The 27,516-nt window shown below is 28.2% G+C and overlaps 4 protein-coding genes and 1 non-coding gene across 6 annotated transcripts; 1 reads left to right on the plus strand and 4 right to left on the minus strand.

Annotated features, from left to right (window-relative positions):
- Positions 1-2,021: 2,021 nt before the first annotated feature.
- On the plus strand, positions 2,022-6,839 carry LOC115722435 (protein PHR1-LIKE 3). 2 transcript variants are annotated; one of them, XM_030651641.2, is made up of 6 exons: positions 2,022-2,556; positions 5,138-5,214; positions 5,304-5,358; positions 5,442-5,532; positions 5,623-5,692; positions 6,232-6,839. In XM_030651641.2, exons 1-6 carry the CDS (start codon positions 2,331-2,333, stop codon positions 6,655-6,657), a joined length of 945 nt encoding a protein of 314 aa, XP_030507501.2. In that variant the 5' UTR covers positions 2,022-2,330; the 3' UTR covers positions 6,658-6,839. The 2 variants fall into 2 exon arrangements, with proteins under 2 accessions (XP_030507501.2, XP_030507502.2); XM_030651642.2 differs by having other exon boundaries at positions 5,454-5,532.
- Positions 6,840-6,995: 156 nt separating this feature from the next.
- On the minus strand, positions 6,996-11,520 carry LOC115722618 (probable pectinesterase 29). The gene is made up of 5 exons (XM_030651867.2): positions 11,129-11,520; positions 10,238-10,397; positions 9,937-10,140; positions 8,950-9,197; positions 6,996-8,092 (listed from the first exon to the last, which is right to left on the minus strand). The coding sequence occupies exons 1-5, from the start codon at positions 11,422-11,424 to the stop codon at positions 7,933-7,935; spliced, it is 1,068 nt and encodes a 355-aa protein (XP_030507727.2). The 5' UTR covers positions 11,425-11,520; the 3' UTR covers positions 6,996-7,932.
- Positions 11,521-13,156: 1,636 nt separating this feature from the next.
- On the minus strand, positions 13,157-16,450 carry LOC115722411 (IAA-amino acid hydrolase ILR1-like 2). Its single transcript, XM_030651613.2, has 5 exons — positions 15,724-16,450; positions 15,422-15,547; positions 14,412-14,726; positions 14,201-14,329; positions 13,157-13,638 (listed from the first exon to the last, which is right to left on the minus strand). The coding sequence occupies exons 1-5, from the start codon at positions 16,105-16,107 to the stop codon at positions 13,252-13,254; spliced, it is 1,341 nt and encodes a 446-aa protein (XP_030507473.2). The 5' UTR covers positions 16,108-16,450; the 3' UTR covers positions 13,157-13,251.
- Positions 16,451-18,204: 1,754 nt separating this feature from the next.
- Positions 18,205-18,306, minus strand: LOC133031619 (U6 spliceosomal RNA). Its single transcript, XR_009684722.1, has one exon. It is a non-coding gene; the product is annotated as a U6 spliceosomal RNA (small nuclear RNA).
- A 3,944-nt stretch (positions 18,307-22,250) lies between these two features.
- LOC115722619 (probable pectinesterase 29) lies at positions 22,251-27,466 on the minus strand. Its single transcript, XM_061104184.1, has 5 exons — positions 25,626-27,466; positions 24,798-25,017; positions 24,187-24,411; positions 23,167-23,414; positions 22,251-22,648 (listed from the first exon to the last, which is right to left on the minus strand). The coding sequence occupies exons 1-5, from the start codon at positions 25,820-25,822 to the stop codon at positions 22,489-22,491; spliced, it is 1,050 nt and encodes a 349-aa protein (XP_060960167.1). The 5' UTR covers positions 25,823-27,466; the 3' UTR covers positions 22,251-22,488.
- Between the last annotated feature and the right edge of the window lie 50 nt (positions 27,467-27,516).

Genomic DNA, 27,516 nt, shown 5'->3' on the forward strand with positions numbered 1-27,516 from the left:
ATATTTTTTTTCTTTTAAGGGTAAGAAAATTATTGTGTTGTATTAAATGTAAAAGGAAAATAAAGTCATGTTATTTTATAAAGACAATAATAAAAAGAGAAAAGGTTCTTTAACTAAAAAGGGAAATTTGAGATTCAGTATTTGTAAAGAAAGATTTTATTTTTATTGAGATGGAAAAGAACTATGTACCTAAATACTAGTTTATTTTATTTTAAAAAAGGTTTTGTTTTTATCAAAACAAATTAATCCATTCACATGCTTAAATAAAAGATTGAAAATAAGTTAAATTTTGATATATATTAAATTGTGTACAAATTTTTTAGTACTCTTAATTTTTTTTTTTAAATTATTGAAATTTGTATATTTAAAGACGTTTGTCTAATTTCATTTAATGTAAAAACAGATGTAGTGATTATTCACGTACTAAATCATACTACTTAAATTTTCATCTATATGTCGGGCATTCATTAGTAAAAATAAAAATGTTAACGATCTCAAAAGTTTAGGAAATAATTTAGTACTTATCAAAATTTGAGAGAAAAATTCTTAACTAGCTTTAAAATGATAGATTAAGTCTATAGTACACCATTAATGGGGTGTTTCGGCAGACCTCCTATCTGTTTCGGCATTTAGAAGAGCTTTTTTAGTTTTTTTTTTTATCGTGTACGTTATAATTATTTAGGGCTACTTATAAATTTTTCAGAAAATTCTGAATATCTTATAATCTGAAAATAAAATTTAAATATTTTGTTACACATGCGACTATTTTTTGTTATACGTGTGATAAGTAATTGTTTGAACTTTATTTTTCGGCATGATCAACTATTCAAATTTTTCTAAAAATTTAGAGTCTTAAATACTTATAACATACACAATCATGGAAAAAAATTGATTTGAATTTTTTTTTCTAAATGCCAAAACTGATATGAGGTCTACCGATAGTGGCAAACTCAGAACTAAAGTTGAGAGGGCATACTTTTTTTTTAGGAGGACAAAAAGTAAACTAAATATTAAAAATAAATATATTTTTATTAGGATTTGAACCATTAATCTCTATAATATATGTAAGATAACTTAACCATCATGCCAAAATGTTTATATTTATCACATTTAATTATATATATGTTATAACTAATCAAAATACTTATGCATATTTTTTCTTAAATATTTTACGGAGACGACTGCCCTTCACCTTTATGTGGGTCTACCCATATCTAGCGAAATATTCTTTTAAGAAGTGTACTATTTGTAACGTCCTCGCTTCAAGCTTCCATTGTGCCCTTACACCTACGGAATGATGACTCTTATACACGAGTACGTCACTCTGGATGCTTTATAGACTGATGACTGATCCTACAGACCAACACGAGTATTTTCAGCATGCTTTGTCCTCACTCGCACGCTTCCTGAGAAAACTTCCCAGGAGGTCACCTATCTTGAAATTACTCCAGGTCAAGTATGCTTAACTGTGGAGTTCTTTCGTGATGGGCTACCGTAAAACAAGATACACCTTGTTGATATAGTACTAATCAATCTATTTAAGCTCTCTTCAACTCTGTAGTCCCATACCTACACAGTCTTAGAATCATCCCACTTGACCTTCCCCAAGCGATGTGGGATTGCACAACTTACCCGGTATTTCTCCTTACGGATCACGGGACTACTGACTGTCACACTATTGACTTACTCTAAATAATATAACAAAAGTTTAACATAAAAATATTAATAAACTTGCTTAGCACTCTTATGAGGTGCAATATTACTATTAATACAATTTAATATACTTATTTTAATTTAATAAAAATTATAGCAATCCACAACATAACTTAAATCGTAACCAAAATCTATATAGTAATCCACATAAAAATTATTCGGGCAATCCAAACCAAAAATAATATATAAGATTATTTTTGCTATTTTAATCTAATAAAAATTATAAATAATGGCTAACCAATTATAATTGGAGATAAAAAATGTCTTTTAACAAACTAATTTTTTTTTCTTAAAAAAAAATAAACAAACTCAAAAGCAATCACATGCCAACCAAAGAGTACAGGTTGCCTCTTTCTTGAGACACTCTTCTTCTTCATCTGAGTCACCCTAGAGAGAGAGAAAGAGGAGAGAGAAACCTGAGAGAGAGAGACAGAGACAGAACAAGACATCGCTGTCTATGCTTCTGCTGCATGCCTTCTTTCATTACCTCTTTCTCTCTCTCAAAAACCCACTCAAATCATCATCATCATCATCATCTTCTTCTTCTATACCCATTTCCTCAAACGGGTCTTTTTCGCTGTTAAAGGTACAATCTTTTTTTGTGGGTTTTGAGTAAAATGTACTCTGCTATTCATTCTCTACCGTTGGATGGTGTTATTGGTAGTGGTGGTGGCCATAGCCATAGCCATAGCCATGGCGATTTCCAAGGATCTTTAGATGGAACAAACTTGCCTGGTGATGCTTGTTTGGTTCTAACAACCGATCCAAAGCCCCGGCTCCGGTGGACGGCGGAGCTCCATGAGAGATTCGTTGATGCTGTGACCCAGCTCGGTGGACCTGATAGTACGTATTGTTTATTTTTATTTTTTTTTGTCTTGAAAAATAAAAATGTGTTTTTTATTTTTGTTTTTGATTATGTAATTAATGATTTAATTGGGGTTTTAATGTGATTCTTAATGATGTTTTTGGTTTAGTTTGTGAAATGTTTAGTGTCATAATGAGGTTTCATTAATTTCCCCAATCATTATTATTATTATTATTAATAATATAAAAATATATATTTTTTCATTTTTGTGATTAATTTATTTTAGCTGAATTTTTGGGGTTTTAATGATTTGACTTGACAGTGTTCTTATTTTTTTTTTTTTTTAAAAAAAATAATTGAATAAATAATACATTTTAATGCTATTAAAATGTGTTGACTTTAATTTCCTCCATTGGTTGCTTATCACTGTTTTGTTTTAATAGCTTCTTTGATGATGAAATTGGGTATTTGTTAGAGGGTTTTGTTAGTTAACCTAATCACCATTGCTATAAGGCACGTGAAAAAGTAACGTCGTCTTGCGATTGGTTAGCAATATTCTATAAAAATTATTATATGAAAGAGAATATTAAAAATACTGGTGCCTCACACTTTTTTATGTGTCAATAGCAAATTGCTATTAGTGTAATTAAATATCATGTTCTATATAATTTAATGTAATAAAGTATCGATGACCAATTGTAAGATAACACGTCTAGAAAGTGTTAGACACTACTAGTGACTAATAATTATACTCTGTATTAAATTATATGAGACTCAATATTTAATTGTACCAATAACGATATAACATCTTAGAAAGTGTTAGGAATCACTGACGCCTTTTAATATTTCTCTAACATGATTCATGTTGTTCATAAAAGCACATCAATTAGGAGTTTGTGCACTTAGGTGAATGGATGAGTTAATTTGGATGAATGGTTTTTTTTTTTTCTATGATATATTAAATTATTTTAAATGAATGTTCATTGTTAATAATCTTAGTTGTATGTCTCTAGGTGTTATTACATGGTGTTCTCTCCATTCTCTATTTTTTTCTTTTCAAAAGGAACATTTTGATTTTGAAGATGTTGGTTTTGGATAGGAACAAGAAGGAATATGCACATATATAAAGACAATGATTAGTGTTTTTATGTTTTATGTTTATGTTTCACTTTTCTAACTTCACTAGTTATGTAATGTAGGACCCATTTTAAAAGCTTTGTTTATATGCTTTCTTTCTTAATTGACTAAGTAAAAACATGAACAGAAAATAAGTGAAGAAGGCATATATTCCATGTTTATTCCTTTCCCATCATTATCTTCTTCATTATAGATTAGTATCCGCCGTGCCTTAGTTCACCGGCTTCGGATTCTACGACTATGACTATATACTCTTGTTTGACTGAGCTTCTGCTTTAGCTTTTAGTTTCTTAGGAAGAGCTTCATAAGAAAGCTACTAAAGATATTCTGTTAAAAGAGTTTTTTAGAGCTAAAAGTTGAAACTCACTGATTATTCAATGTAAGTATTTTGGGAGCTTCAGAAACCGAAAAGCAATTTTCAAAAGCCTAGCCAACCAGGGCCACTATCAACAACGGTTGCATGTTGTCTTGGAAAGAAATACCATTTAGCTTTATAGATTCCGAAGCTTTTTGTTCATTCTTGATAGAAGACAAGAGACTTCCCTTTTAACTCAAATTCCATAGAACATTAGGGTATTTTGTAATTTGTGCCTTGAAATTATCTATAGATAGATTCATATTATGAACTTTTAACTTTTCCATTTCCCTCCAACAATATGAATTGTATTCACACTACTTTCCTAAATGTACAGAAGATATTCTACAAAGAATATTGCTATTAGGCACGAGTGGTGTCTGAACCTGATACTTAGTTATATCAAAATTGGTTTGATACTTCGTAGTGGTGCTGGGCATCACTTGTGTCATTAGCATTTCTCTTCTACAAATGGTTTTAATGGTAGAAAATGCTAGAAAGATAAACTTTTCTTATAATTTTTTTTTTTTGATGAAAACAATGAATTTCTTAAATTTATGTTATTGCAACATGTTTGTTTTGTTTGATCTTATTAATTCTTTCCATTCTTCTTCCTTTGACTGCTGCTGTTGCTTTTTATTGGGATTTTCTCTTTCAAAGAAGCACGTCGAATTCTTCGATATTTTCACATTTCCAAAGGGAAAACATGCTTTTGAATTTGATCAAAACACAAAAGAAGTCTAGACTTGTCTACAATGAGAAACTCACACATTCTTTCAAAATTTCCATATTTATTCAAAGTTCCTCATTTCAGTTTTGTTTCGAAATCTAATAGCTAAGGACTAAATGTTATCAAGTGCTCTATAGTTTGAATCATTTGAACCATACGAAACGAGAGGTGTCGATCGAGTACAAAGAAGTGAGACTGAGACTTTGCATTTCATGCAAACAGTCTTCCAATAAACTCTGTTACAAATATCATTTCTTGTTGAACCCCGAACTGTGGTCTCCCCGAACCTCGGTGTATTTAGTCACAAAGTTTTCGTTTGTATCTAATGGAGAAATGTTTCTTATGTTTCTGCTACATCTTGTGTCTTATTATGAACCATCTTTGTTGTAAATTGCAGAAGCAACACCGAAGACGATTATGAGAACAATGGGAGTGAAAGGCCTTACTCTTTACCACTTAAAATCACATCTTCAGGTGAGTTCTTCCCATCATATCTTTGTCATGGAAAGAAATATGCAAGAACATAAAAATTCTTTCTTTATATGATGGAACTGTAATTTCAGAAATATCGATTGGGAAAGCAATCATGTAAGGATTCCGTTGACAACTCCAAGGATGGTAATAGCCCTGAATTTTCGAAAGAATAATAGTTTTCTCGTTCAAGGCTTTGAAACGCTAATCGGTTACAGATTAATGTGTAGTTGGAATTACAGCTTCCTGCATTGCAGAAAGTCAGGACACCGGTTCATCTTCAACATCGACTTCGAGAGTCATAGCACAAGATGCAAACGAGTATGTTATGTTGTGTTCGGTTTTACTGATGATGCTGATCATGTTTTCTTGTTTCGCATACTAATGCTGTTCTTTTATTCGTTTAATCAGCGGTTTTCAGGTTACCGAGGCCTTGCGAGTACAAATGGAAGTTCAAAGAAGACTTCATGAGCAATTGGAGGTTAGTCTCTATGTTTCACTAATGATTTTCGGATAATATGTTAGTTGCAATTAGCATAAACATTTGGCTTTTTTTTCTTTCCCAACTTGATTACTTAGATAATTTTTTCGGAAAAATCTGTTTCGGTATGTAGGAGTTTTTTAGTCTAATTTTTTCTTCATGATCGCGTATGTGGTAGCTTTATAGGATAACCTGTTAATTTTAGAAAAATTCAAACAATTTACAGTGCTGAAATAAAAATTTAAACATTTTCTTACTACAAGTATAAAAAAAACAGTCACGAGTGTAACAAATATTTGAACCTTATTTTTGGTACTGTAAACTATTCAGAAATTTTTGAAAATTTACAAATAGTTCTAAATAACCTTAATATACACGATCATGAGAAAAAAATGAACTAAAAAACTCTTTTGGATACCGAAATAGACTGGGAGGAGACTACAGAATACCCGGTTTTCCCTTTCCAACTGGAATTTGCTAAACCTATATTTCAGTAACATTTGGCTTTCCAGAATCATGTCCCCCTATTAACTTTACAGGTGCAACGCCGTCTTCAACTTCGAATCGAAGCACAAGGAAAATACCTTCAATCCATACTCGAGAAAGCATGTAAAGCATTGAGCGATCAAGCTTCTGTCTCTGCGGGCCTAGAGGCTGCAAGGGCAGAGCTTTCCGAACTAGCCATTAAAGTCACTAGTGACTGTCAAGAAATAGACCCGAACGAGGCAATAAAGATCTCTAACATGTCAGAAAACATTGCTCTAGAAAACAAAACCGCTAACACCATGCTGGCTCGTCTTGGCAACATCTCTATGGTGGAAGGCTTGCCCGTTTCTTCAATGAGTATGGAATCACAGGCCGCCGTGTTCAAGAAAAGACCGAGACCCTTTTACGGGAATGGAGATCTCATGCCATTTGAGGGTAACATGAGGCAAGAAGTAGAATGGATGACCAATATTGGTTGAAATTAGAATCAACTCTCCTTTTAGCAAATGTAAAACATTTTTTTTTGTTCTTCTAATTGTGTAGTTGTTGTAGATGTATTATCTTTTTATGATTTTGTATCAAAAGTGGTTTGTATATTTGGAAAAACAGGTCCTTTGATATGGAGGAACCTTTAAGCAATTTAGAGTTTTGTTAGTTTTAATTTTTGTCTAATGGTCTTAGCATAGCCAAATATGTTATATGCTTAATTTTCCTTTTAGTTATATCCATAAGGTTATGATTGTCAATAGAGAAATGCTAAGAAGGTATTGTAACGAATTCTCGTATTGTTATTAGCGTAATTAGATATTATAAAATAACGTTAATTATTTGTACGACGCCACCTTATTGTAGAGCAATACCTTTTTCAATAATGTTTTTATCAGGATAATTTGTGGTGAAGTCCATAATTTGCTAAATTGGAAAAATATTTAGTTATTAAAATTTTAATTTAGTTTTTAACTTATAAAAAAAATTTAAAACATTTTTTTTCTCAAAAAAGTTCTAAAAATATTGATATATAAAACTAAAGGAATAATTTTGAAAGAATTTTGAGTAGTTTATAATATTGAAAATAAAATTTACATATTTTGTTGGATACACGACTATTTTTTTTATACATATGGTAAATAACTGTTTAATTTTATTTTCGACATTCAGAGTGGTCTTAAATAGCTACAATATATGCGATCATAAAAAAAAATTAGACTAATCTCATGGATATCGAAAGGGAGTCTACGAGAATACCACTTTAGGGAGTTTACTACATAAATTTCTAATACTATATTGGTACTGTCTAATAATTTTTCCTAAGACTAGTTACCTTTTTGTTTTGAAGTTTTTTTTACCCCATATTTTATTTCTTTAAATTAGATAAAATTAAAAATAGTTTCATGAAACTAACTTTAGTGAAAATATTTTTGAATATCATTTTTTTTTCTTTCACACTACATTTTTCCCAATTGATGATAACTCCCTAAATAAAAGCATATTGTTAATTGTTACATTAACATGCGACTATTTTGATCAAATGTATAACATGTGAAGTTCACAAAAATATTTTTCGAAACAAATAGTCCAAACAATTATTTATCTTGCTATACATCTTTATTAACTTTTTACAAGTAAATTTTTTACATTTAACAATCAATGTCATTATCACAATTATTTTTTTTGATTCAAGAATAGATTAATAAGAAAATTAAATAATATTTTATAAAATTAAACCACTTTTTTATTACAAAAGTGAATTTGAATTAGAATGGCATAGAGTGAAGCCAACCTTCATTATCAATGAAGCTTTCACTAATCATATTGTTGAGAGCCGATTGACTTAATTTTTTCTCCCAGCCCACTCGTCGAGAAGTATCTGAACCCGGCCCATAACAACCGTTCTCCGCAAAAGTCAATTGGTTTCTAATAACAATAGTAGAAGATATATATTAATTTACAATTAGTTACCAGAGTTTTTTTTAGCTCCGATACCATATTAAAAAATATTAGTTTTAGAATAAAATAATGAGTATGGTAAGAAATATAAGGTTTCATCTTAAAATTAAATGACAATGGTATTTATTTATAATTTTATAAATAGTATTAATGTTTTATACATTTTCAATGTGATATTATCTAACAAATATTTATTTACATCTCTATATTTTTTAACAATTCTAATTAGACAATGATATTGTGAAAATATTAGCAATAATTTATTTAATTAAAACAAAAATAATAAATTACTATTTAACATAAATATTATTATTAAAATGTGATAAATAGAAAAGTAACTTTTAAAACATTTGTATTTTTTTGATTAAAAAAAACATTTGTATTTTCTTTTATTTTACTTAAAAATAATTGATCTATTCAAACTTTTTAAAATAAAATTTTCTTTCCAAAAATACCAAATACATGTGTGCAAGTGAGTATTTAAGCAAAATGGTACATTAATATACCTATTAATAAAAATAATATTCATTTTACCGTTTTTTTTTTTACAAAAATATGGCTTCTTTTCAAAAAAATTATTTGATTGGAAAAATTAAAAAGTTAAAAAAAATAGAGGGAAATTGGAAAAACAATTAAGGGTAATTAATTATCTTATATTATTTTTTAATTCTTCCCATAAAATAATTTTTTTTTGGAAAAAAAATAAAAAGCCATAAAATTTATAATTTTCATGATTAATAATGATAAGAAGAAAATCTAATAATATATATAGAGGTAGTCTAGTAGGGTTTTGATGTAATATGAAATTATTAATTATTACTTACTCATGGCCAATAGAATTCCAAGCATTCCAACCTTGAGGGACAACAACCTTTGATAAATATGAGTTGTAAAAGAGTACTCTTGAATAGGGTCTCCATGGTCTCCCTAAGAACACTTTACCACTTCCATTAACATTGCAATTTTTGAACACAAATCCACTCCCATCATTACTATTTGTTCTCCCTTGTGCTGTAATAAATCCCACAAAACCTCTCTCAAGTGATCTTCCTTTTACTAATATGTTACATCCCTATATATATCACAAAATAAACTTAATATAAAAAATTAAAAGGAAGATGAATATAAGAGTAGTCAATAACATCATAAAAACTATCGTGATCATAAACATATTCTAGTAATATTATGTTTTTCTTCACTCAATGAAGGTACTGACAAATTCGAATCTCACTTCTTCAAATCTAATAATTAGTAGCAAAAATAAGACCAATTTGCTACATAGTACTATGTATTCCGACCAGGATCCACATCTCGAGCCAAGTGGTAGGATATGATTGGCCTGGTTAAGATTATGGCTTGTTAAGTAACAACTTGAGTACTCTCAACCAATCCCATCCTACTACAAGATTTGAGATGTAGGTTCAACCGGAATGTAATATATGTAAAAATAATATAATGTGAGGTACGTAGTTTGAAAGTAGAAAAAAAGTGCATGGTTTAATCTATTTAGTAATAATGAAGTAGTTTCATGCTTTTACACTATTGAAGTGAAATTTTGGATCGATATGATTATTTTTTTATCGTTAATCTTAAATAGTTCGATAACAAATTTTTAGCTCACTATTTTCGAATTACATTTAACTCTCTTTCTTATACTAGTATTGAATTTCGATCAAATTAGGGTTTACAATAAAAATTATTCATTTCGAAACCATTTGGTAATAAATCGAGTATAGCTAGCTAGCCCATATTCTTATAAATGTTATTAAATTTTCACACATTGTCAATACGAGAGACATTCAAATAAATACCTGGAAAATCGATTGGCCGCCCCCAAAGATAAAATCGACAGCACCTTCAATGGTGCAATTTTCATAAAAATGTCTACCTTGATCATCCCACAAAGTGTCTTGTAATCCATAAAATCCACATTTATAAAACTTATTCTTGTCTCCTGAAATCAATGCTGCCACTGCTGGAATTCTCTTATTATTCCTTCTATCATTGTATGAATTCTATTAAAAAAAACAAAATTAATTAGTTGTTATATTATAAGATATAATAATGATCAAATATTAAAGAAATATTATAAGATATAGTATTATTTCTTACTCTAAAACCCATCATTCTGACAATAATATTATGAGCAGAAGAAGTGAAAGTAGGGCTTTGAGCAAGTGATTCATGATTATCCAAAATTACTTGTGTTCTACTCTTTCCTTCTCCTTGCAAAATTATCATTGGTTTATCACTTGGAATTACAATCTTCTCCCTACAAATTAATAATATAATAATATTACATAAATACATATATGTAAATTCAAGCAATAATATATATGTTATTGTATATATATCACATGTATTTATTCTCAAAATTTTATGTATACACAAAAGCTGTTGACTTTTTGTTTATATATTTTATGATAAAAAAAACTACATTTTTAAAGCAATTCACCAAGAAATTTACCATGAGTAGACCTATTTATATTATTTATAAATTTTGACTTTAGCTCCATAAAACTTTTACTTATAACTTTTTCTAATAAAAAACTTGCCTAAATGGGGTTTTTAGATTTTATGTATATTATTATTAATAAAAACCTATTTAGTACTATTTTGAATCATTTTGAATTGTGTGTTTTAAAGTTATTTATTCTATCTTTTATTTTGTAAAATAATAATATAGACCCTATATTTTTTTTATATATATAAATATATTTGAAATTTTTTATATATAATTTTTAATATAACCAATTTAAAGACAATTTTTAGCACGAACAAATTCTAAAAGAATATATATATATATATATATAACAACTCTAAATCAAATCAGATTACTATTCAATTTTATTTTAATAAAAAATCAGTTCATATTACTATCTTAAAAAATAATTTAATCAAAAATATATTACAAATTTAAATTAATTTTTTTATACTAATTAATAATCTCTAATTGTAAAATCAGTAATGATAAAAAGTAGAAATTGAAGAAAATAAATATACCTGTAAATTCCAGCCTTAATTGAGATTAAAACCCAATGCTTGTTATAAGAAGGAACAGAGTTAATGGCAGATTGTATTGTGTTGAAATTGCCATGAAGATCACCTGAATTTTGATCTACTCTGATTGTACGGATATTATTACCTTTATTCTTTTCTTCAATAACTTCAAATAATAATCTACTTCTTCTTTCTTCTTCTTCTGAAAATCCATCAATTTCCAAAGATAATAATAACAAAAAAAATATGCATATTAATAATAACCTCATCTTCATATATTGCCATTCCCAAAACCACATTTTTTTTTTAAAAAAAATTGCCAACTTCTTCTTCTATATAGAGGTTTTAAGAAGAAGAAAAAGAAGAAGAGAGAAATTTAATGAATTTTATTTGACTATATATATATACATGTATGACCTTTTATTCATGTTCTAATTGCTATTATTATATAATTAATAATTTAGCGTGAGACACAACACAACATATAAATGTAATAAAAAGAAGAAAAGATTATATATTTTTATATATATAAATATTTTGATTAATATATGTAGGTATTATAATATTATACATTTTATTTAATTACTAAAATGGAAGAGTTTCATAAATACCATTACAAAATTTTTCAAGAATATAAGAACGCGGTTTTTTTTTTTAAGAAAATATATTTATTTTTTTAATTATTAGAATAAATTAAGCTATATCAAATATTGAGTTTTTGAAAATAATGACCGGTTAATTAGATTACTCAAAAAATAATTCTATACATAATATTTAATGTTTATTATTTCTCTTTTGATAGTCACATGTAAAAATTCTTTTTATATATATTAATATAATATATTTTCTCAAAAAAGAATATATATAAAATATTTTTTTATATAGATTCTTATAAGTGATATAATAGAGTTTTAATAAAGATTAATGCAATAAGCAATAAAAAGGATGGAAATTCAATCGTCAGTATTGGTATATATACAAAGCTATAATAATCATTTAAATATAAATATAAATAGTAATTTTAATTAAGAGTGTGTACGTAATTGCCGTACAACTGTTATTACGTTACCTACAATAAAAATAAATAATAATTAATGATTCTAAAGTAAATAAAAAATGCTAATTAATTAATTATATATGTGCTGGGCCATTTGAAATATGTAAATTTATCTTTCAAAAAAAATATATATGTAAATTTATAATAAAAAAAGTAAATTAATAATATATATATGATATTTTCCACTAATAATTATTACTTTATACATTAAACTTAATTATGTTTATTTTGTATAAAATTAATAATATATATTATTTTCTTTTGGTAGATATGGTGGAATTTGTTGGAGCCAGTTAGCAAAACTCTTCTGCAAAAATACTCAATTGCCACCTAATAATAATAAGAACAAATAATAATAGTAATATTAATATATTTTTTTAAAATAATAATTTGTTAATTGGCATATGGAGTTAGTGTAATCTAGAAGTTAATTGCCATATATAGTTGAATTTTGGGACCAATATATGTCATTGTATCCTTCATATATTTATATTATATATTATACGATTATTTATGGCCATAATAGTCAAATTTTTTCATTAATTTGTTGCACAAAAGTATTTAAAATATAACCTAAATAAGAAAATTAATAGACATATGATGTCACTTTTCACAACAAAAATTAACAAATTATACTTAATTACGACAAAATATTAACTTTTATATTATTATTGCTAAAAAAGAATTGGGTATTAAAGTGTAACTAAATATAAATTTTTTGTATTATTACCACTAAAAAATTAGATATTGAAATGTAACAATCGACAAGATTTGAAAATAATTACCGCAAAAATACTTATATTATAGTAATGTGAATATAACTTGGCAGTTGTACGAAACAGCTTAATTAAGCTACATATATTTAGATATTTTTGTTACAAATATCTTATATTATATACTAATAATGTGAATATAACTTGACGGTTGAATTTAAGAGGTAGGAATTGTTATTATAAAAAAAAAGTATTAACAAATAACAAAATATTAACTTTTTGTATTATTACCGAATAAAAAAAGAGTATTAAAGTATAACAATCGAAAAAATTTGTCTCTAAATTATATTTTATTACTAGTAATGTGAATATAACTTGGCGGTTGAATCAGAGAGGTATGAAATAGCGAAAGCTGCATGGATTGATGCCCCAATGGGAAGCACATCCTCATCTACAATAAAATATGGGCTATGTGGTAAGTAAATAGCTCCAATTTTGTCATTTTTAATACCTAACAACAAGAAAGAGCCAGCCACTTTTTCCAAGTAGAAAGCAAAATCTTCACTTCCCATAAAGGTTTGGGAGAGAATTGTGTTGTGTTGTCCCACAATTTCACTTGAAATTCTCTTCACATGTTCATAAATTATCTTATCATTTACAGTTGGTGGAATACTAATTTGTCCCTCTTCATCGAAATCAATCTCCACAGAGCATCGATGTACAGCTGCTTGACCCTTGATCACCTATTCATCCAAAAAAAAATTATTAGATAATGGATATTATATAATTTTTACTATTATTTACTAAACAAACATTATTACTTTCTAAAAAGTACACCTAATTTATTTTATAAAATACTATATTATTAAGAAAAAATTTCAATTATATTTTAAATTTTTACCACTATATATATATACAAAAAATTGTAAATTTTTTTGGTACAAAACAAACCCCAATTAGATTTTATGGCCAAAAGACCCGTTTTTACACTATATACTGAAATTTTTAATTTTTTACTTTTTTACTGTAAGGTAGAATTTTTTTAAAAAATACTGTGTAAATTTTGTACTGTGTACTGTGCTAAGTTTTCACGGTTGTTCTACGGATATTTTTTAATTGTTTCACTGTTATTTTAATTGTTCTGTTTTGTTCTTTTACGGTTGTTTTATAAAAAAATAGTCTTTTTGTAAAAAATTCTGTGACAGTAAAATTATAAATTTTTACCCAAAATTTAATATTTTTGTAAAAATCGCTGTAATAATATAATTATTAGCCCTTTCTATATATGTATTATAAGTATGTTACCTCTTCAATTCTTTCCCTCAAAGCATTGAAGTTTTTTTTGCTGAAAGCTCTAAATGTACCAGCAATTGTAGCTGAGTCAGGGATAACATTAAAGGTTGTCCCAGCTTGAATCATAGCCACAGATACCACCTACACAATTTCAATTAATTACTCTTCCATAAACAACATTATAATCATTCAAATAATTAAACATTGTAAGTACATTACCTACCTGTGAATCTAAAGGGTCTGTCTCTCTAGAGACTATGCTTTGCAAACTAATTACTGAAGTTGAAGCTGCCAAAATTGGATCAATAGATTGTTGTGGAATCGCGGCGTGACCGCCTTTACCGCTTATTTTCGCTTTGAAGCTACCGCAACCGGCTAGAAACTCTTTGGGCCTTGCCGCAGCAAAGCCCGTGGGGAAGACAGTTGATATGTGTATGCCAAAGATGGCCTCTACTTTATCTAATGCCCCTTCTTTTATCATCTCCTTGGCACCCACACCGCGTTCTTCTGCGGGTTGGAATAGAAGAATTACTGTCCCCTGTAATGCAACCGACCGCAAAACATATAGTAACTGATGAGTTCCTAGTCTTTGAAGAGGAGACACAAGAATGTTTTCATTTTTTCGCTAACTAAAAAAGAGATCCCGTGATACAGATCTTTTCTCCACTCATTCGGTCATTTTGACAATCTTGGGTACTAGGGGTAGCAATTTGAGTTAGATATAATAACATGGCTCGAAATCCGCACGAAATCAACGGATTTGGATCATTTTTAGATTAACATGTTTAACACGAAAATGACAAGATAATGACATTTGTAAGGATATACACTCTTAAAATTATTATATTTATTGTATGTAAACTATATTTTTTTTTGTTAAATAAAATATAAACATGTTAAATTACTCATAATCGTGTCATAATATGACCCACGAACACAAATTGTTACTCCTACCAAATACCACGTGCTAATTATAAGAGTCTTATATCTCAGTCTGTCTTATTTGGATTGTCAATAACTACTACTTCAAGAGTTCTTATCTCACAGATAACATCATCTACGACAAGCTAGCATTCAAAAGGGTCAAACATAATCCCTTTCGAGAGAGGCTATAGTGGGTTTAGAGTCCTTGACTTAAACAAAGAAGGATGCCCAGTAAAATCAATTCCTACCACTACACCACGCAACGCGAGACTAGAAAAAGAATGTTTGAGAATATTAAATGGAATTCACCTGTAAAACATCTTCAAGCTGTTTAAGTATCTTTGCAGCACCAAGGAGCATGGTCACATGAGCATCATGGCCACAAGCATGCATTTTCCCATCATTTTTGCTTTTGTGCTTCCATTCAACCAATTCCTACCAAAATTATAAAATCAAAAACCACATTCCAAAATCAACACCACACAGAACACTCTGTTCCAAAATCATTACATTCTAAATTGAGCCTTTAGAAAAAGAGCCAAACATCAAGTTTGTTCCACATATTTTGATCCATTATTTGGTTACTAAATGAATGAATGAACAAAACATACCTGAATAGGCAAGGCATCCATGTCCGCCCTTAGAGCAACAAAGGGCGGAGAACCGGACCCAATAGTCGCAACCACACCGGTTCGAGCCACGGGCCATCGGTACGGTATGCCAAGTAAGTCAAGCTCATGCCTAATTAGCTCACTAGTTTGAAACTCTTCATAAGCAAGTTCTGGGTTCTCATGAATTCTTCTCCTTATGTTGCTCATCCATTTAACCTTTTTCGGGTCCTTAGCCAACCCCACAATCTTGTCCCTCAAAACATTATCATAGCTTGGTTTTGAGGAATAATTCAAGCTTTTTTCACTACAACAAGTGTGGAGAATCAAAGACCAGCTTAAATATATGGTAACTGAAGTTAGGAACATGGCTTTAGAAAACTCCATATGGCACAATTGGTAGTAGAACAACTTGTTTCTCTTATAAGTAAGAGCGTTTCGGTAGACCTTCTATCTGTTTCGGTATCTGTTTTCTATAAATTTATAAGTTACTAAAAGGGGTGTAGTATTAAAATGTGTGAAATATTTTGAAGTGATTTAAGTGAAGAAAGTCAAGAACATGATCATCCACAAGAAAAAAGAATAATGACATGTGATTTTTTAAAAGATTAAAAAGACATGATGTGAATTATTGGAAAGAGTAGTATAATGAAGCCAAGGAAAAGTGATATGTATGAATGTGATGAGTGGTGGAGAATTAAAGCTATAATGGCTAGCTAGTTGCCAAGAGTGACTAGGGAGAGACATACTCTAGTCTAGAGTTTGATGGAGGAGTGGGAGTGGGACCTTTGTGCACTAAGAGATATTGTCAAAGATGATGAGGAAGAAAAAAATAATAAAAGACCACGTGATGAATTGGATTGAGTGGACGAGTAGAATACTGCACGTGAAGCCAAGTCAAGGGACAAACATTTCTGCACTTTGCAGTACTCATCCACCGTCTAAATGAGGGCACCAATATCGTGTGAGTAATAGCATGAGGTGACGCTCTATAATTGGTTAAATAATAGTATTGAATTGGTCGCATATAGAAGTGTTCGTAGTGCAGGTAGTGTGGGTTGTGATCTTTGTTTCAAACCAAACTAAATATGTAGTTTTTGTAACTTTTTAAACCGCACTGTAAGATTTTAAAAATGTAAAAATCATATTATGAAAATATATTGTCTTCGTTATTAAACATTATAATGAAAAATCAAAAGTGAATCTAATAAAAATATTATATTAAAATTTAATGTCATAACATATATACCAATTACTAAGTTATCATATTGTATTGTTTCTATAAAAAAAATTATGTAATATATACATATATTATATGTATTTGTTCATATATAAAATAAAACACAAAAAATAAAACTATATGATTAAAATTGGTAATTTTGTAATACATAGTATGGTGCAGTTTCAACTGTATTATTAAATTTAAAACTATAAACCACACCTCAAAGGTTTTCAAACCATATTTTTTGTATAGTGTGAGCGGTTGATAAACACCCCCAATCTCACACACGCTTGGTCTTCCTCTTTGTTTTGTGGTGTTCGTTTGTTTAGTTTTTGTTTCTGATTTTTCAAATAGCTCTTTCATTTGTATTCAGCTAGACTCTTTATTAGATAATATTGCTAGTTTACTTTTCAGTTTTCCTGAGACCCTAGTTTATGTTCGTAGTACAACCAATAATCAGGATCGACCATGAGGTGAGACGAAAGAGGCGGCCATCTTAGGCCCTCACTGCTCAGGCCCCCATTTAGAAAAAAATAAATAAAATATAGTTAATAATAAAATAAAAAAATAATACTCATAATACTAAATATATGTTGGGCAGTATTTTAATTAGAGTAATATTTAAGAGGTTTAGTGTTCAAAGCTCAATAACTTCACTTTTTTATTGGACCCTATTTTTATTTTTGCATAAGGCACAAATCAGCATAGGACTGGTCCTCCTAATAATGCAACTCATAAATTAGTTGCGCATACACTTAGAGTGGATGATAAATTAGCATGAATTGAGGAATATCATTTCTAAGTTTAGAAATTGTAATACATTTAGTTGCATCTCTAAAACTTAACATCTTTAAAACCATTACAAAAAAATAAATAAAAAAATAAGTAGGACCGATATTAAATTATACCAATAATAATATTACAGTTTATAAAAATACTAAGCACGATAATTACCCTTTAGAATTTCTCTGCCAAAAAATATGAAAGAGACTTATAGGAGAGTGATAAAAACACATTTTCTTTAACATAAATTATAAACATCCTAATCATTTAAATAGTAAATTAAAACTATATATGTCTATTATTCTTTAACTAATCTTCTCTTTTTAAGTTGTATTGTAGATGTTACGTCTAATGCACGTTTATTTTTTATTTTTTACTTTTTTAGAGAAAAATATATATAATTTTTTATTAATAGATAAATCAGGTAATGTTTATTATATAATAAAATCACGAAAAAAGCAAAATCAACAATAATAAACAATTCACATATACTTTTCTCGATTTGTGCGTGTCATCCTTGCGCAGGGCCATGCTAATTTTCTCTATATCGTTCCAATTTTATCGGATGTCCCCGAAGGGACATTCACATATACTTAGTTACTTATAATTTATGCATCATACTAGCTATCATAATAGTAAATGAAAAAGAAAAATATTTGTCTAAAATTTTGAAAATAAATTTTAATAGTTGTTTGTAACTTAAGATGACTAAGAACAAAAAATGCTTCAAACAAAAATGTTATTCATTTTGTGTGGAATAGTGAAATAATTATATTTTCTATCCCACAATCATTTTGTTTTTCTAACCATATGTGTTTGGAGTGGTCGGTTAAAATTAGAAAAAATAGACCCAAGTTCCCTCCGTCCTTTTGCATTTATAATTTTATATTTATTATTATTATTATTAAATTAACGATTTAATTTGTTAGTTTGGCGTTAACTTTTTTGTATAGAGAAAAATAATAATAAAAAAAATTAATTATTGAAATTATAAATTAACATACATCTAAAATAATTGAGAAGTGTTAATGGTGTTTAACAGAGGAGAACCCGATAATTTTGTTGTTAAAAAATTAAAGAGTAAATGTAAAAATTAAAACATAATAAAAATTAATTTACAAAAAAAAAAGTATAAATTTAAAAATATTTACAAAATTAAAGTAAAAATGTAAAAAAAAAAAGGCTAAATTGTAAATAAAAAAAACTTAAATATTAAAATTTTAAGGTGGGCATATGTCATCTCTAGTCTTATGTTGGGTTTGTCACGGGTGTTTAACACACTTATGAGGTATCATATATTATGGGTAAATACTATTTTGGACCCTGTATTTTGTAAAAGTTACAGATTTGGACCTTCTGTTTTGTTAAATGATAAAATGAACCCTGTATTTTCTAAAATGGTAAAAATAGGGCCCTGAGCTTAATTTTTGACAACTTTTTTTTTAAATACAACCAACTTGAAGACAATTCCTAATACGAACAGATACAAAAAATGTAAACAGTTTTTTCATAGCACTTTTAGATCGGATTATAATTAAACTTTAAAAACAAATTCAGGGTCCTATTTGTACTATTTTAGAAAATACAAGGTTCATTTTGTCATTTAATAAAATACAGGGTCCAATTAATAACTTTTGCAAAACACAAGGTCTAAAATTGTATTTACCCATATATTATTAGTATAATTTAATATTAACACTCATTTATTTTACTTTAATAAAAATTATAGAAAATTACTAAACCATAACGTCATCTCAAAGTGGTGCTAGACACCGTAACAATACTCAAAATAACTCTATAGTCATGAAATTTGAAAGAAAAAAAATAATCTAGTGTTTTATATCTTTAATTTTATTAAATTGATTGCCCCAGAGCACTCTCAATCAAACACAAACTAATTCTTCTTATTTATTTATTTCAATTAAGAAGAAAAAATTACCTAATTTCCCTAAATCAAACGCAATTTGTTCATTGGACAAGTTTAATTTTGATTTATTTCAAATCACCCAACAAAAAGAAAAAAAGTCACTTTAATTGAAATTACCTTAAATTTTTCAAACCCCACAAATAGAGAACTTGAGGATTTGCTAAGAAGAAGAAAGCAAGCTATTGATAGGATATTTCAAATAGTAATAAAAAAAATCATTTTTTGTTATCACAAATCAAAACACAACAACAACAATAGTTTTCAGTAAATATAAATTAATAATTAAATAAACTATAATATTGGAATCAAACAAAAAATTACCATTATAGAGAATAAGAGAAAAGTAAGATAAGGGAAAAAAAAATAAATATAAACTCTTAATTTTTATTGGAAGATCATTGACCAATAATTATTGATACGTGGCATATGTCAAATGTTCATTTAAGTTAAAAACCTAATTATTAGATTTTTCGTTGAGATTGTTGTTAGGTTTTTTTTTTTTTTTTTTTTAATTGTAAACGATTTCATATACATATTATTATTGATTTTACTCTATAAGCTTTAACTTTAAACTTTGTCCAATTTTCCTATTAATGGAAATTTCATTTTCTGTGACAGTCAGTAGTCCCGTGATCCGTAAGGGGAAATACCGGGTAAACTGTGCAATCCCACACCGCCTGGGGAAGGTCAAGTGGGATGATTCTGAGACTGTGTAGGTATGGGACTACACAGTTGAAGAGAGCTTCAATGGATTGATTGGTACTACCTATGTCAACAAGGTGCATCTTGTTTTTCGGTAGCCCATCACGAAAGAACTCCACAGTTAAGCGTGCTTGGCCTGGAGCAATTTCAAGGATGGGTGACCTCCTGGGAAGTTTTCCCAGGATGCGTGCGAGTGAGGACAAAGCACGCTGAAAACACTCGTGTTGGTCGGTAGGGTCAGTCATCAATCCAGGAAGCAGCCAGAGTGTCGTACTCGTGTATAAGAGCCATTAGTCCGTGGGTGTAAGGGCCCAATGGAGGCTTGAAGCGGGGACGTTACAAATGGTATCGAACGCCCGGCCCGGCGGAAGTGTGGTCGACGAGGACGTCGAACCCCGTGGGGGTGATTGTGACGATCGGTAGTCCCGTGATCCGTAAGGGGAAATGCGGGTAACCGTGCAATCCCACACCGCCTGGGGAAGGTCAAGTGGGATGATTCTGAGACTGTGTAGGTATGGGACTACACAGTTGAAGAGAGCTTCAATGGATTGATTGGTACTACCTATGTCAACAAGGTGCATCTTGTTTTTCGGTAGCCCATCATGAAAGAACTCCACAGTTAAGCGTGCTTGGCCTGGAGCAATTTCAAGGATGGGTGACCTCCTGGGAAGTTTTCCCAGGATGCGTGCGAGTGAGGACAAAGCACGCTGAAAACACTCGTGTTGGTCGGTAGGGTCAGTCATCAATCCAGGAAGCAGCCAGAGTGTCGTACTCGTGTATAAGAGCCATTAGTCCGTGGGTGTAAGGGCCCAATGGAGGCTTGAAGCGGGGACGTTACATTTTCTCTCTCTCAAAAAAAAAAAAAAGAAAGAAAGAAAGAAAGAAAGAAAACATGTGTTAGAGTGACAAAACCAAAATTAGAGAGAGAAAACTCATCCTATATTGCACCATGTCTATATTTAGTACTTTTATTTTATATTAACAACATATAATAAGTAATAAAATTTGAATAGTAAAACCTCCCATTAAATTCATTTTTATTGAATTAATAAAATTCATGAATAAATTTTTTCAATAATATTAACCATTGTAACATGATAGCAATATCAATTAAGAAAAGGAAAATAGATTTACAATATGGTTGGAAGCATTAATTGTATTTCTTTAATTCTTTTATTAATGCAAATAGTGTTTGATGACTTTTGGTTTTTACCTATTATTAGACTAATACTAAAAATCAGAAAATAAATAAAATAGAATTTAAAAACACAATTAGATGCCTATACAATAGTTAAGTCTTAAATATGAGGTGGACTTTTTTTAATAAACTTCGCATCAAAATTTCATACATAAATGACCTTTGAAAATTAAATGTGAACATAGTCTTATAGCTTCCATCAAAAGCTTATAATCCCTTGGAAATATTTGTAGTACATTTGGTTGTTTAATTTAGTAGATTCTTTATCTGTTTGGCATTCAGTAGAGTTTTTTTGATCGTAAATTACTTATAAATTTTCGAAATTTTCTGAATAGTTTAACATTTAATTGTTCCATTAGACAAAAAAAAACTAAAATACAAAATTTATTGATGAAGTAGACTCTTAACCTAAAAAAGAAATAAGGAGACTTTATAAGCCTTTAATTGATAATTTATCAACTTAATTGGCATTTAATAGTTCAATAATTCTATTAAATACAAGAAAGTAAAATGCACCAATATATTAGCAAAATAGATAAGGGAAATGCTAAAAAATACTTGTGGTATCCTAACACTTGCATGAGATATCATATTTCTACTAATATAATTTAACATCGAGTCGTATTTATTTTACTTTAATAATAATTCACGAGTTGACTCAAAAAGAAAGTAAAATGCACCAATATTTAGACGAAATAGATCAAAAAAATGCTATAATACATCTATTATACTAGTATAATTTAATATCAGGTCTCACTTATTTTCTTTTAATAATGATTAACAAAAACTGTTAACCATTTATAAGATATCATCTCAATGATCTCATAATAGTGTTAGATATCATAATGCCTAATAACAATAGTCAATAAACAATATTGACCCGAAAAGAAACCGAGAGACTTAATAAGCCTGTAGCTGCAGATTTCCCAAACAAAATTAAAGTGGCATTTTTTCAAGCCAATGATCACTATTAATAAAATTTAAGCTAGTCATTTGGTTCAAAGAGCCCTTGTCTAATTTCTTCATCCATCTCACTCGTGTAGAAAGATTAGATCCTGGTCCAGAACAACCCTCTTCAGAAAAACTCAATTGGCCCCTATAATCCATAAAAAAATAATATTAAATAAATAAATAAATAAGAATGAGTATTCAAACTTGGAATATTTGTAAAAAAAAAATTAAGAAGAAGAAGAGGAAGAGAAATCTTTTATTTTTGAAAAAACACATACATTTTATTGCATAATATTGTTTTTTAAAAGAAAAAAAAAACAAAAAGTAAAGCATAAATAATTTTTTATTTTACATTGAGAGAGCAGTATTAGAATTTGGAATCTTGGTAATAAAAGATGCACTAGTATAACTAAATCGACAAATATAAGAAATGTACTAACTCATAAATATTTATGTTAATAAAAGATAATGAATTTTTAATTCAAATTTAATTGTCAAACTAATGATTTATCACTTAAGTAGTAATATTGAGAGTATTATAAATATATGTACGATTTTAAATTACAAAATACTAAATAAACATCATTAAAATATAAGTTACTAACTCTATATTTGATAAAACACATGGTACCAAAAGATAATAAAAAACTCGAGAAAACTTACTCATAACCAGTAGATTTCCAAGCATTCCAACCTTGGGGGACTACAACGTTCGATAAATACGAATTGTAAAAGAGTACCCTAGAATAGGGTCGCCATGGCCTCCCTAAAAAGACCGAACCGGTACCAATAACATTGCAATTCTTGAACACAAATCCACTCCCATCATTATTGTTAGTTCTTCCTTGTGCAGTTATGAACCCCACAAAACCAGTCCCAAGTGATCCTCCTATTACAGATATTGTACAATGCTATACACAAATATAAAGATTTAATTAGTAACAATAATTAATAGTGTTTTGTAAAAATAATTATTATTAAAAAAAAACAAAATTCAAGAAAATTTTATTAATAAAAACAACAAAGTTACTCTAAATTTGTGGTGCCATAATGATGTGTAAATTTAATGTGGTTATTGTTTTCTTTTTCTTAAAGAAATATTATAGTTATTTAAACACAAGAAAATAAACTAAAATTTTTACTATAAATAAAAAAATAATTTGTGGTATAAATACTTAAACTTAACTGCTCGTTGTAAATAAATACCTAAGTTTAATTTTTTTAACGGTAATAATACTTAAGTTATATTTTTGAAACTTCCGTATGAAACTGGCCGTCAATGGATCGTGTGACAGTCTTTGATTGGTCCAAATCATTCAATTTTTATTTTTATTTAAAAATTAAATTAAATATATACCAATAAAAAAATGACACGTACATAATGACTACATTTAATGGTTAGATAAAGAAATTACAAAAATATAACTTTTATTACCGTCAAAAATTTAATTTAAGTATTTATCTACAACCAAAAGTTAAACAAAATTATTTAAGCTACAAATTACTCTAAATAAAATGTGATATAACATGTGACTTGTGAGGTATGTTCAATTAAATTATTATATTGATAAATTTCATAAATAAAATATCGTGTACAAAATGTAACACAATGTAGAATTTTTAAGAAAATAATAAATTACAAAACTGAAATTTAAATTATTAATAAAAAAAAAAAAATGGTACCTCAAAAATAGATTGGCCACTACCAAAAATAAAGTCTACAGCTCCTTCTATGAGGCAATTTTGATAGTAATGTCTTCCTTGTTGATCCCACAAGGTGTCCTGCAACCCATAAAACCCACAATTATTGAACTTGATCATGTCGCCCGTCACTAGCACCGCCACTGCCGGAGCTCTCGGGTTCCCTTTCTCGTTGTTGAGAACGGCGTGGTTGTATGAATTCTGTTTAAAAAAAAATTAATTAATTAGTGACATAGATTTTCAAATTAGTATTCATAGAAAGAGATGCTATGAAAAAATATATTGAAATGATTTGATTTGATTTGTTTTGGTGATATTTAGGGTAATAAAACCCTAATAGATAATTTAAAAGAAAATTTAAACAATACAATTTTTTTTTTTACAATTTTACATAATTTTATCTTTTTTTATATTTTAAAAAATTTCGTACTGTAAAGAAAAATCTAAGTTGTTTTTTCGTATTAGTAACAGGCAAATAAAACTCCGTATTAAAAACAGTAAGTTGAAGATAAATCTTAAGATTTTGATTTTTTTTTTCGAAAGAAAATCGAGCATTATAATTATGTTTTGAAATAAAAAATTCAAAATTAAATATTATTATTAACATGAAAATAATAAAAATAAAAGTAAATGAAAAGAATATAATTTCTTACTATGAAGGAGATGGAATAGAGGATAGTATTATGAGCAGCACAAGAGAAAGTTGGACTCTGTGCAATACTTTGATGATCACTCCAAACGACATGCGTTTTATCCATTCCTTCTCCTTTCATTATTATGAATGGCTTATTACCTGGAATTACTATCTTCTCCCTGCATTTATATAAATCATTTTATATTTAATAAAACTAAAATCAAACTAAAATTTAACAACAACATAAATTTAATCTTTCTTTCTCGAGTTTTTTTCTATTAGATTTTACTCTTGAAACTTTTAACGAAACCATCTTTAATAAATTTTCTCCTACAATAAATATATAATGTATGGTGTAATGTAAAGCATATAACAATTCGATTCATAATAACTATTGAAAATCTCTTTCTCGAGTTTTTTCCTATTGAATTTTGCTCGTGCAAAATTTAAAAAGGCTATCTCTAACAAATTTTTTCTTACAATAAATATAAATAATCTCTCTCGTGTAAAGTACTAAAACATTTAGTAGTTCGGTTAATGATAATTATTGAAAATTGCTCTTGAAAGTTTTGACGAGACAATTTCTAATAAATTTTCTCTTACAATAAATTTAAAGAACTTGATAGATGGTGTAAATTTTTCTTTCGACTTTTCTTATTGAATTTTGCTCTTGAAAGTTTTATCGAGACCATCTCTAATAAATTTTCTCTCACTACAATAATATTTGTAAATATATATTTATATAATATACTCATTAAAAAATGAAAAGGATGAAGAAAATATTTACCAATAAATTCCAGCCTTGATGTTGATATAAAACCAATAAGCATTGTTTGAAGGGACTGAATCAATGGCAGATTGTATAGTTTTGAAATTTCCATGACCAGATTGGTCAACTGTCACTGATTGGAAATTACCTCCATTTGCAAACTTTAATAAAAATATTGAACAACTCAAAAACAAAAATTGAAAAAAATACAACATAATTTTATTTTAATTTTCTACTAAACCTTTTTTGGCTAGAAGAAAACTATTTTTACTATTATTATTATATCGAATAATGGTGTTTTCAGAGAAATTTATAATGGACATAATAAATTAATTGGAGGGAACTATTGATTATTTCCTTTCCAATTTCATATTAGTTTAGTAAAAAGAAGGAAAGATATGTATATAAATATTTTGATTGATATATATATGTACATATTATGATATATTATACATTATATACAATTACTAATATGGAAGTTTAGTAAATACCATTACAACATATTTCAAGAATATAAGAAACGTTTTTTTTTTAAGAAAATATATTTGGCTATAATTAATAAATAATTAGAAATCTTCCATTTTAAAGTGCATAATTTGGGAAATTTAAAATAAAGAAGGAAATAATAAAAAAACAATAGTAGTAATCTGTGCAAAAATTAATTTTCTGAAAACGGAAACTTATTATAATTGGGAAACTAATTATAGTTTCTTGTAAATTATAATCGTGACAAATATTCATGAGAAATATAAATATACATAATAATAAAGAATGAAAACATACTTACCTTCATGAAATTTGCTCAGTAGTGGAGATTGAGATACAATGGAACATGTCCTTATTAATTAATTATATGAGCATTGTTAGGAGAGAACAAGGTATTTAATATTATTATAAAGTCACGTCCTATAATTAGTTAGTAATTTTTATAATTTTAATTAAAATAAAGTAAGTGAAATTCGATTTTAAATTACACAAATAACAATATTACACCTAACAAAAATACTAAATAAATACTATATATTACGCATAAAATATTGATAAGCTTTCACTGTTTTAGAATATCTCCAATATGATATTTTTATTTTTAGCCAAATTTTAACGAAAAAAACTAAAAAAAATTAGAAATAGAATCATTTTATTATTTATGCTCTCTATTTTATTTAGTACTTAATTATTTTAATAATATTTTATAATTTAAATTTGTTAAATATAAATTAATTTAATTTGAAAGAGTTTATAGTCTTGCAAATCTATTTTGCTTGGGCATATGCTCTTCCATATTGGACTCTAAAGATCCCAATAACTTTTCTAGAAGTAGGAGTATCGGCAGCCATAACATACTATTCAATTCGATTAGACCCAAATAACTGATTTTTATGCTTAAATTTTCTTCTCCACACTTGAAATCTCTTTTGGATTTTGTACATGGTTTCAGATTGTTTTGACAATATCTTGCATTAATATTGGTTAATCAGATCGCCTCATCATTAGCAGCTCGAAACAATCATCATAAATTCATAGCCAACACATTTGTGTTGGTTATGCTTTTACCAATGCCACATTGGGTAGCTTTGTTCTATCTAGACTTATGTGGTGTAGTGTTTTCACAAGCCTAGCTTCTTCACTAAACCCTCCCAAAATGACCATAATTGGAGAACAAAATAAAACCATTTGCTAGCCTTACCCGGTTCACCCGACGGCTGTTTGCAAATTCATCGCAATCGAATTTGGAATGAACAAAAAATAAAAGCTTACTTGTCAAAAAATTTACACAGAAAAAAGAGGTTAATGGTATGCAATGACACCCTATTAAAAATACACTTAGTACCCATTTTCACATGTAGATATGTCTATGAAAAAGTTCATAAAGCTTTTTCAGATCATTTGGAGTTGCCTATTAAAAACA

The sequence above is a fragment of the Cannabis sativa genome, chromosome 9 (genome assembly GCF_029168945.1).
Source record: "Cannabis sativa cultivar Pink pepper isolate KNU-18-1 chromosome 9, ASM2916894v1, whole genome shotgun sequence".
Lineage (NCBI taxonomy): Eukaryota > Viridiplantae > Streptophyta > Magnoliopsida > Rosales > Cannabaceae > Cannabis > Cannabis sativa.

What these genes read in the sequence shown, in the direction of transcription:
- LOC115722618 (XM_030651867.2), bottom strand. Translation starts at nt 11,424, where the DNA reads ATGTGGTTTTGGGAATGGCAATATATGAAGATGAGGTTATTATTAATA. An exon ending in GCGGCCAATCGATTTTCCAG is followed by an intron (nt 9,198 to 9,936) that starts GTATTTATTTGA and finishes TGATATATATAG; the next exon opens with GGATGTAACATATTAGTAAA. An exon ending in TGGAATTCTATTGGCCATGA is followed by an intron (nt 8,093 to 8,949) that starts GTAAGTAATAAT and finishes TATTGTTATTAG; the next exon opens with AAACCAATTGACTTTTGCGG.
- LOC115722435 (XM_030651641.2), top strand. Translation starts at nt 2,331, where the DNA reads ATGTACTCTGCTATTCATTCTCTACCGTTGGATGGTGTTATTGGTAGT. An exon ending in ATAGCACAAGATGCAAACGA is followed by an intron (nt 5,533 to 5,622) that starts GTATGTTATGTT and finishes TCGTTTAATCAG; the next exon opens with CGGTTTTCAGGTTACCGAGG. An exon ending in GACTTCATGAGCAATTGGAG is followed by an intron (nt 5,693 to 6,231) that starts GTTAGTCTCTAT and finishes TTAACTTTACAG; the next exon opens with GTGCAACGCCGTCTTCAACT.
- LOC115722619 (XM_061104184.1), bottom strand. Translation starts at nt 25,822, where the DNA reads ATGTTGTATTTTTTTCAATTTTTGTTTTTGAGTTGTTCAATATTTTTA. An exon ending in GTGGCCAATCTATTTTTGAG is followed by an intron (nt 23,415 to 24,186) that starts GTACCATTTTTT and finishes ATTTGTGTATAG; the next exon opens with CATTGTACAATATCTGTAAT. An exon ending in TGGAAATCTACTGGTTATGA is followed by an intron (nt 22,649 to 23,166) that starts GTAAGTTTTCTC and finishes TATGGATTATAG; the next exon opens with GGGCCAATTGAGTTTTTCTG.
- LOC115722411 (XM_030651613.2), bottom strand. Translation starts at nt 16,107, where the DNA reads ATGGAGTTTTCTAAAGCCATGTTCCTAACTTCAGTTACCATATATTTA. An exon ending in TGGATGCCTTGCCTATTCAG is followed by an intron (nt 15,548 to 15,723) that starts GTATGTTTTGTT and finishes TAATTTTGGTAG; the next exon opens with GAATTGGTTGAATGGAAGCA. An exon ending in TGAGGGAAAGAATTGAAGAG is followed by an intron (nt 13,639 to 14,200) that starts GTAACATACTTA and finishes TTGGATGAATAG; the next exon opens with GTGATCAAGGGTCAAGCAGC.